Source organism: Coffea arabica, chromosome 10e (assembly GCF_036785885.1).
Source record: "Coffea arabica cultivar ET-39 chromosome 10e, Coffea Arabica ET-39 HiFi, whole genome shotgun sequence".
NCBI classification, from domain to species: Eukaryota; Viridiplantae; Streptophyta; class Magnoliopsida; order Gentianales; family Rubiaceae; genus Coffea; species Coffea arabica.
Genome location: NC_092328.1, coordinates 16,466,239 through 16,477,031, shown reverse-complemented (window position 1 = coordinate 16,477,031; position 10,793 = coordinate 16,466,239). Strand labels below are relative to the sequence as shown.

Sequence of the window (10,793 nt, the reverse complement as noted above, 5' to 3'; positions counted from 1 at the left end):
CCTTCATGTTCACAAAAATTATCTAAAACTAAATATTCACTCCCTCTAGCAGATCTAATTCTTTTTATTTTCTTATTAAGTTGATTTTCTACTTCACACTTATAAGATAAAATGGCATTATGAGTATCATCTTTATTTCTCTGTAAGTACAGTTTGGTATATTTAGAATAATCATCTATAAAAGTAACATAATATCTTTTACCTCCTCTAATAAATCACCCAAGTCTGTATGAATTAAATTTAATGATTTAGTTTCTTTTTGGACAAATATACAACTTTTCTTTGTTATTTTAGTTTTTGCACATATTTTACATTTATCTATGTTATTACTAATACCAGAAATTAGGTCACATACTTGCATTTTCTTGATATAACTAATATTAACATGTCCTAATCTAGCATGCCATAAAGAAATTGATTCAACGAGATAAGCAGAAGAAGAGATATTTTCATCGATCACATAAGAATTTTTAACTAGAAAAAGTCCCTAGTTATAATAACCTTTGCCCACAAACACATTATTTTTTGTCATTACAATTTTGTCAGATTTGAATGACACTTTCACTCCAACTTTTCCTAGCAAAGCCATAGAAACTAGATTTGCCCGAATATTCAGCACATGTAGCACATTATTAACGGCCAAAGTTTTCCTGAAGTGAGTTTCAAGATCACTTTGCCCTTACCCAGAACTTTAGCAGTTCGTGAGTCTCCAAGGTAGATCACTTCTTCATCATCCCCTATTGGAGTATAGGAGGTAACTGCTTATCGATTTGCACATATGTGTCGAGTAGCTCCAGAGTCTACCACCCATTCTTTCACATTGGCCGCAATGTTCACTTGGTAGATGACTACAACAATTATTTCATCTCATTTGGTTAAATTAACCTTAGGAGGATTAGCATTTGCTTTGTCATCTCTATTTCTGTATCTACACTGGGCAGTATGGTGTCTTGGTTTTCCACAAACGTAACGATTACTTTACTTTTTCTTAAAGTTGGGATTCTTGGGCTTGTGACTTTGGGACTTGTTAGTGTTCCTTTTATTTTTGTTTTGTACCATGTTGCCTTTGAGAGCCATCTCTTTGGCTTTGACAACTCTTAACTCCTTCCTGTTAGAATTTTCAACGAAGATGTGTTTCACAAGTTCCTCAACAGTGTAATTTTTTCACTTGCGTTTCTAGTTATTTTTGTAGTCAACTTATGAGAAATTTTAACTAGAAAAAGTCCCTAGTTATAATAACCTTTGCCCACAAACACATTATTTTTTATCATTACAATTTTGTCAGATTTGAATGACACTTTCACTCCAACTTTTCCTATCAAAGCCATAGAAACTAGATTTGCCCGAATGTTCAGCACATGTAGCACATTATTAAGGGCCAAAGTTTTCCTGAAGTGAGTTTCAAGATCACTTTGCCCTTACCCAGAACTTTAGCAGTTCGTGAGTCTCCAAGGTAGATCACTTCTTCATCATCTCTTATTGGAGTATAGGAGGTAAATGCTTATCGATTTGCACATATGTGTCGAGTAGCCCCAGAGTCTACCACCCATTTTTTGCCATTGGCCGCAATGTTCACTTGGGAGATGACTGCAACAATTATTTCATCTCCTTTGGTTAAATTAACCTTAGGAGGATTAGCATTTGCTTTGTCACCTCTATCTCTGTATCTACACTAGGCAGCATGGTGTCTTGGTTTTCCACAAATGTAACAATTGCTTTACTTTTTCTTAAAATTGGGATTCTTGGGCTTGTGACTTTGGGACTTGTTAGTGTTCCTTTTATTTTTATTTTGTACCATGTTGCCTTTGAGAGCCATCTCTTTGGCTTTGACAAATCTTAACTCCTTCCTGTTAGAATTTTCAACGAATATGTGTTTCACAAGTTCCTCAACAGTGTAATTTTTTCACTTGCGTTTCAAGTTATTTTTGTAGTCAACTTATGATTCAAACAGTTTTTAAATTAGCATGCCTACAGGAAATTTCTTAAGCAAACTAATGTCTTCATTTTTCAAATCTTCGAGTAGCATTTGGTATCCTGTGATTTGAGTCTACGTTTCCTTGTCGTTGGTCATTTGCCACTGGTAGTACTTTCCTACGACAAATTTTTGCTTGGTTGCATTTTTAGCAATAAACTTTCTTATCAAAGCTTCCCATATGGTTTTAACTTCCTTGCAATTGGAGTATACGTCAAATAATTCATTAGAAAGTATTTGTAAAATTGTATGTCAACATACCTTGTTGGCATATTGTCATGACTCTTGTGACTTAGCATCCACAGTTGCAACAGGTTGAGCATTAGTCAATGCATAGGCAACTCCACAGATGTCGAGAAGTGAGTATATACGTTCTGGCCACCTTTTGAAATTTTCATTAACAAAAACTTCAATTTTGGAGATGTCTGGAAAAGGTTTAGTGAATGGCAGCATGACTGCAACATATGCCGATAATGGATACGATATGCTGATGATGGATGCAATGTGCTAACATTGTCGGAGGCCATAATTTCTTAAATTGTTGATAAAAAAGCCAAACAATGCTAACAATATTGAAGACGTAATTTGAGCAAGTTTAAGTCATGCTAAATAGCACTGTCTCAAGAAACTATTTTAAGGACACTGAAATGTTTCCCCAAGATTAAACAAACATTCTTTTTGTTGATAGCAAGAAGGATTAGAAATAGCAAAGTTTAATCTAATAGTAGAGGAAATAGAGAGAATAGAGAGCTAAGAGGAGAAGGAGGAATTTAGAAATTTTAGTAGTGTATTCTGTCTTGTGAAGGATAAAAGCTATTTATAAACCTCAAGAACTAACGTTAAGAAATGGATAAAATTTTATTTTCAAGAAGAGCTGTTGAAGGAGAAGGAGGAATTTAGAAAGTTTAGTGGTATATTCTGTCTTGTGAAGGATAAAAGCTATTTATAGACCTTAGGAACTAACGCTAAGAAATGGATGAAATTTTATTTTCAAGAAAGACTCGTTGAAGGCCTGATAATTCTTGCTAGTTATTGCTAATAAATAGGAACATGGGAATAAAACTTATCTGTTGGTCTTGCAGAAAAAAACATTATGTTTAGAAAGTTGAGTTTTCTGTGTGACAGCCCCACCTCACCCTAAGGCGAACCAGAGGGTTTGGCGGACCGCCTGCCCAGCTCTCGTCGGGACTCACTCACTCACTGCAGTCCTCAAATAAATTACAATGCACATCTCAAATATTACATCAAATCCTCCATGAATTTACATGTCACAAGCGAAGCGAATACTAGTTCCCAAGCTTGGAACGTACACATACATCCGTTCGATTCCAAACATTCATACAAACCTAAATATTACACGAGATAAAACTAAATTCAAACTGTACAGGACAGTAGATATTTCATCTAGTCATATGAATAAGTACTACAAGCACTTCCTTTGCCTCGAGCCCTGTGGAGGGAGGAAAAAATATTTGGGGGTGAGCTACAAGCTCAGCGAGTGACCAGTAAAATCATTAAGCAAATAAGCGTCACAATAATACATTTAGATGATATCATGAACCAATGATCAAATGTACGTATATTGCTCTTGTGAGCCAGTGAAATCATTGTACTTAAACATCCAACGCTCAAATAGATCAATTAACACTCCAACAGTAATAGAGAGCCATTGTGCTCCAGGTAAACAGTGGTGGAGACGTTGGTTCTAAGCACAAGACTTCCCAAGAACTCATTGGAGCCAAAATATTTCATGGCACACACACAAGCACGCATGATATGCAATCGAGTATGCAATGCAAGAAATAGTTTGAAAAGTAACTTTGCAAATAGTTGTGGAATCACTCACCAATCACAGCTCATGATCCATCCATCATAGATCATTGCCTTGATCAAGTCCAAACCCTAGATTACAAATATCGTGTCAAGCAAAGGGAATTCTAAAATCAGCAAGTTCCTATCACCTTTTGGCATTTTAATCACAATTGAAGCTATACTTATTCGATTGAAATGAATCTTATGGCGTTATAAAGCTAAGACATATACCAACATTCCTTATGAAGACCTCCAAAGCCAAATTATACATTTTCATGGACAAAAACGACATCTCAGAGAAAAATGGAAAACGGTCCGTGAAACAGGGTTTAAGGGCAGTCAAGGGTATTTCGGTCATTTCACATGCTACAGTACTCCAATCGATCTGCAATTTTGCAGGTAGATAGCTAACTCACATATCTACAACTTTCATGTTTTGTCCAACAGCTGGTTCGTTCTAAAACATGGATAACTTTGCAGTCCAAGTTGAGTCCAGAAACAAGGTAAAACTGAAATTACACTTCTAAACTAACCTTTGTATAGAACTACAATTACACATACGAATCATAAGATATACCACATATCTAAGTAGGCCACAATGCCCCTTCAATATGAGCCAATAGAGAACTCCAAATCCAATCACAATTAAACCCTAATTCAAAACCCTAAAACTGAAATTTTTCGCACAAATCTGAAATTTTCCGCAAACAACCACAACTAACACACAAAGGCTCCCTTTGACACCATATCAAGCTATCATTCCATGACCAACCAACAATTATCATATAAAATCAGAAAATTCACTAATAAATCAGAAATTTGTCAAACTCTACTTAAAATCATGAAATCTTCCACAAAATAACATATTTAACATCTCTAATCCACCAATGAACAATCAATTGAAGTAGATAGGAAGTTCTTAGTAAGATACCTTCAAATCTCAAGAAAATTGGTAGCTTAATGCTTCCTCCTCCAAAACAACTCCACCAATAGCTTTAAACCTCCTTAGTGAGCACTTGTATGGAATAGATTGCAAAACTAAAGGTGAAATCTCAAGTTTTGGACAAGGAATTGAAGAACTTTCTCTCTTATTTTGCCTGGAGCACAATGGCTCTCTTATTTTGCCGGCCAAGAAGGTGAAGAAATGAGAGAAATATCAGCTAAGAAACAAAATAAGAATGAAGGAAAACAGCTGGTCAAACTTGGCTACTGAAGGTGCCACGTTACAATTCGGCCAAGATCTGGCCGGATTCATGGCAGTGGGTTTTCCAATTTTTTTTTCAAATAGCCCTGCCAATCCAGCCAAGAACTGGCCGGATTCCCTCAGAACACTATTCACCAGATATTTTTTTTCTTTTTTTCGTCTTTCGGGGCTTCACATTCTGTGACAAAACAATGTATAATTTTCTAACATGTAGGAGGTCAACAACCAAGAAGATGTTGAGGAAATCTTGGAACATTTCTATCTTTAGGAAAAATCAATCTGTTGCTAATCTTTGGCAAACATGAAAACTTTATGTGATGGCAAAAAAAAATTTGATGAAATCAAACTTTATCCATTCGGTTGGCAATCAAAGATTTACGTTTGTTATGGATAATAGGATAAAAGTCACGTTTCTTTAAGTAAAATCTTTTGCTTTAAAAGAGTTCAACTTAATCCATAAGACAAAATCTTTTGAAATACCTATTATATTACAACACTAAGTTCCTCCATAGGATAAAATCTGGATTTTTTACGTCCTTCTTGTCGTTGACAGTTTTAGCATCCAAGGTGAAATAGTTATAGTTTGACATAGCGTCAGCCATTCTCCATTAATTAATCCATAAAAGTCTTGACTCTCAATGAGTGCAAGCATTTTGGTCCTCCAACTTCGGTAGTATTCTTTTGTCAATTATAATGACACAAAGTTACTAACGTTGAGGGTGGATGGATATGGACATTTGACGGCAGCAGCCATTGCCTGTCCTTGATGCCAAAAAGTCAACTAGAATTTTAGGTACTCTCAATTTTTAATTCTAGAATGAGAGATTAACGGGTGTGTGTGTGTCTAGATACACTAATCTAGAATCTTCAATCACTTAATTTGAGAAAGAGTCTATCTAACAGGTGCTTGTCTAACAGGTTCTTATTAGATATTTAGGATAATGGTTAAGATGTACTTCAAATGTTAAATTTTTAGAAAGTAAAAATTAATTAAAGAAAGTGTATAAATGTAAGGGAGAATAATAATTATTAGTATGCATATGAACACAATAGGTTAGATAGAATTTAGATATATTAACAAGTATCTATGAGCACCCGTTGAAAAAACCATTTGAAAAATTCTCAGGCTTAAGATTACAGCATTTATTAGAAAACTCCTATGATTAACTCACTTTACTGCTCCGCCAATGTGAGACGCTGCTAATGGTTTTCCTTGTAGTAACAGGATATTTGTTTTGTCCCTTGCTATCACAAATGTAGTAGGATATTTTAATTCCCTTACATTAATAGAATTTCCCCAACATAGCCTTAGGGAATCCTGGGAAAAAGTATGGGGTTTTATAAGACATCAAGGGAAATCCTTGAAGTTCCAATCAATCATTGCCTAGTTTATTGACTTTTACTCCAAGGCTTGCCATCTATAAACCATGCATGAAGCAAACTTTCTCCAAATACTCTTGGTAGAGTATACAGGTTCAAATACCAAACAAAGCTAATTCGACCAGGACATGCATGGGCTGGAGGTTGATGGGCTGTAATCAAACGCCTAGTAAGAAAATGGATCCGTTGTTTTAGGTGAAAAAATTGCAATTGAACATTAAGAAGGCTAAAATATTCCACACTTTTAGGGCAAGCAAAAATTAGCCAAAAATTAACCTAGTATGACGACATTGTAGAACACAATCAGCAAAGCAATATAAGTATACAATTACATCCAGCAAGAAAAATTCACAATTTTAGAGAAAAAAAAAATATTGAAAGGCAAAGTTAGCAACAATTCCACTCCAGATTTGAGTAAGACTTCCTTCCACATGTTCTTCCTTTGTCATGCCTATCCATAGATTTCCAAAAGCGTGGAGTTGGCTTTCTTAGCCAACTCAGAAAAGTATGCTGTTAATCAAACTTTTTCAGTGGACGATATTGTTTAATAGTACCATCTATTTGTCTTTGAATCCTGTCCCTGGTTGCATCCCAATCTTAGTTACCTAAAATTCAGTAAAGCATCCAAGCAACAATTCATCATCCCGGGGTATTAACACAGGCTGGTTTTGGCATGCATATGAAGCTGATGGATCAATCACTTGTTGAACAAGTAGCTTATCGAAAACTTTCCAATCATTGTACTGCTGGCAGTATATGTTGCTCTTCACATCTTCGCCATCTTCATTGACTAAACTACCGCTTTCAAAAATCTGATCTTTTGTTGCCAAACTCGTTGAAATAGAAGGGCTGTCAAGTTGTGGAATTTCAATGAGTTGATTGTCAAAACGGGCCGCATGGTTGGATATTAGTTCATGATGATCTGCCCGCAAGGGAACTTGCTGAAAATCAACCCCACGGATTGAAATCGGATTGACAGCATGCATTGAAGTAATTGATTTGTCAGGAAATGGAGGCTGGTATTTTCCATTTTCTCTTATGTAGTAGGCATTACTCCAGGCTTCAAAACCTTGCTTGTGACTTGGACAAGGCTTCTTGAATGCTCTGCAAACAACCCATCCTTCTTCCTGCAATATCAACATCCTAGTTAGATTTCAGTCCAAACAACATCCTTCTAACGAGTTTTAGTGTCACTAATTTGTAGGTTCTAATTGTAATCCAGCTTTTATTTGGTTTTAAGTGGGGGCCAAAAAGGGATGATGAGGTTTAGAAAGCGAATCGTTTGGAAAAATTTCTGGTATTGTTTTATAAACATTATGTCTGATTCTCATTAACATTGAATCACAGAAGGTATTACAGTAATTAATAGAAAAAACCAAATAACTTTGAGTTCAAATGAAGGATCCACTCGAATAATTCAACTTCTACTAGAAAAATGAATGACATTAAAAGTTTTGACTATAATGAGTATATTCCACCAGAGCTATATGTGACTTCACCATAGTTTTTATAAACATATGAAAGAGCAAAAGGTAATTTGGTGCACATCGAGCAAGACTTTTTACTTGGTTGGAAATCCTGTTAAACCGTAGCTTTCATGAGAACAAATAGAACATTTTGAAACGTTTAAAACACATGCAAAAAGATGAGATATGTGCAGGTTCATTGTATCAAAGGGACACAAAGATGGGAAATGAATCATCCAATGTTGTCGTACTGTACCGTAAATAGACATGCAGTTTAACATATGTGACACTCTTCTGTGCGTGTTCGCATGCATAAAAGAACATTATGGCCTCTCTTGACTAAAGTTACGATTTAATCAAAAAATCCAACTTTCCAAAAGCTTAAATCCTTTGCTCCCTTTTTCAAGTACGGACTTGCATAATAATTAATTTACATTCAAGAAAGCAGCCGCAGTTTTTTCTTCCTTTTACTTCTAGCGTGAAACTTTAGTATTTTGCAGGAATAATTTCGATTTTGATAAAGTCGATTCAAAAACTTGCCTGAGAAGGTCCTTGCTCAGATGTTTGAAGCCGATACTCATGCATGATCCAGTCAGTCTTCCTCCCATTGGGAGCACGTCCCTTGTAAAACACAAGGGTCTTCCTCATTCCTATAATTTTTTCCTTTGAGATCACAGCTTTATCTCTTCCAGTTGCTTTCCAGAATCCAGCAGCAGTGGCTCTGTTGGTTCGAGTTCCTGTTGGATACTTCCTGTCCTTGTGACTGAAGAAGTACCATTCATTTTGCTCTTCATATCCTAATTTGCACCGATCTGTAAATCAGAAAATACAACTACATTAAACAAAACAAACCATGCAAAAAAAAAATTTAGGCAAAATTTGCTCTAATTGGATGTTTGCCATAATAATCTCAATATGTTAAACCATCTGTTCCTTTTTTTTAATAAAAAATTTACAAAGTAGGATGTATTTCGAACTCTATACCTGATTTTCAGGTATATGGTACGAGCTTTGTTACTAAAACAAATAAAAACCTGAAAAGTAAAATCATTTTTTTTTTGGGAGAAAACTATCACATTGTCATGACTCTTAAACTCTAAGATATATAGATTTATTGTTAGAGTAGAAAATGCAGCTGTATTTCTTATTTGAGTGCAACACGATTTGTGTAATTGTTTAAAAAGGTGAGGTTTAAAGTCATCAAATACCTTGTATATCCCATGGTTCCATCCTGTAGAGATCAATGTCAACAATAACATCAAGATCGATCTTCAATGAATTAACCTTCCGATTGAGGTAATATCCAACAAGCTCTTCCTCTGTTGGGTGAAATCGAAATCCAGGAGGCACACATGATTCCATCTCCATTGATTAACTTATCCTAGAAAACAAAGTCAACCAATAAGTTCTCACTAGAGCAGCTATGAACGACCATAGGAATTGAAGTATGATTTGATTTTGGAAGGGCAATATTCGAAAAAAAAAAGAAGAAGAAGGGGCTTACAAAACAAAAGCAATTCTGATGATACTTTCCTAAGTAATGAGCTCTTTGAAGATATTTTTTCCTTTTGATTATTTTAACATCAAGAAAGCAACTTTGGGAGCTGAAAAGCTCACTGAGTGTGTTTTACACTTGCACAAAACCATGTTTTGTAAATTTGCCATGATTCACATCCATCCGTGAGCACAAGGCCATGATGATGATGATCTCATTTTAGGGAGGGACCCAAGAAATGTGTACTTCATGTGTGCCAATGGTATACATTAGATAAATGGCAGACCAGCAGTGGATCCCACCAAGAAACACAGACATTTTCATGCTAAACCTAGCCCAATCACCTTTCTTGCATGTAGTTAGGCAAGTTTATTGAACACAAAAGTGGCCGGCCGCAAAAACGGACTTTGTAGGCAACAAGCATGTTCATTTCTTTGAGTGCATTCCACTCCAAGCTCATGGCTTGGACTGCAGAAAACGTTCTCACACCCACCATGCTACACAAAAAATGTGAAGAAACGATTGTTCATGGACCAACCCTTTAATCTATGATGCTACTTAGAAAGATCAAAATATCTCCTCATTTTCTTCTTCTTCTTTTTTTTTCCCCTTTTGCGTGGCATCTTCCACCTCATTTTCGAATATGGTAGAAACCAAAATGGCAAATGATCGAGGAACTGAGGTGAAGTTTAGTGTTGGAAGAAAGAACCTTTCAGTATAGTATTAATTTACATCCAATCCACGACATGCATGGATGGATTCATCATATTTGAGCAAACGTTAACTCAAGTATCATTTGCCCACGTGTTCATCTTAGAAGAGAGACACTAGTGGCTTATAGACTACTCGCAAAAAGAACCATATTCCGATTCTTTATTGTTTTTCATGCGAAGGACGAGAACAAGCAGATCAAGAAAGCATAACTAATGGCAAGCATTTTATTCACAATGTAAACACTAACCAGAAAGTTGAACCTTGCCTTCTTCTTCTTCTTGGAAGTTGAGAGAAGGGAAGAGGGGGGAAGAGAGAGGGAGTTTTCTTGGGATTGGGGTATTTGATGAAGATATTGGTCAGGAGAAAGAGAGAACAGCTTAAAAATGAGAAAAGTGCATCCGATCAGCCTCAAGTGTTGGTTGAAAGTTGTTGTTGGCGAAGCTTGTTGGTATATAAATACAATATGATATGATAAGAAGGGGTGAAACACTATTCACTAATAGTGAAGAAAACAAATTGAAATGTGACAAACCTGCGAGGATTTGATAGAATATAGCACAAAACCATCTCTATCCACATATATATATATATATATATATATATATATGTATTTATATAAGGTACTACGAGGGGGGACTGGTGATTGTTATTGATTACGCGTGGGGTGGCAGATAGATGAAAGGTTTGTTTGGACGGCGTGACAACAAATTTTCACGCCACCCCCCCCCCCCCACCCCCCACCGTTGTTGT

General features: G+C 35.9%; 1 protein-coding gene across 1 annotated transcript; it reads right to left on the bottom strand.

Annotated features, from left to right (window-relative positions):
• Positions 1 to 6,590: 6,590 nt before the first annotated feature.
• LOC140015424 (NAC domain-containing protein 30-like) lies at positions 6,591 to 10,487 on the bottom strand. Its single transcript, XM_072067997.1, has 4 exons — positions 10,291 to 10,487; positions 9,043 to 9,215; positions 8,371 to 8,646; positions 6,591 to 7,491 (listed from the first exon to the last, which is right to left on the bottom strand). Exons 2-4 carry the CDS (start codon positions 9,200 to 9,202, stop codon positions 6,974 to 6,976), a joined length of 954 nt encoding a protein of 317 aa, XP_071924098.1. The 5' UTR covers positions 9,203 to 9,215; positions 10,291 to 10,487; the 3' UTR covers positions 6,591 to 6,973.
• Between the last annotated feature and the right edge of the window lie 306 nt (positions 10,488 to 10,793).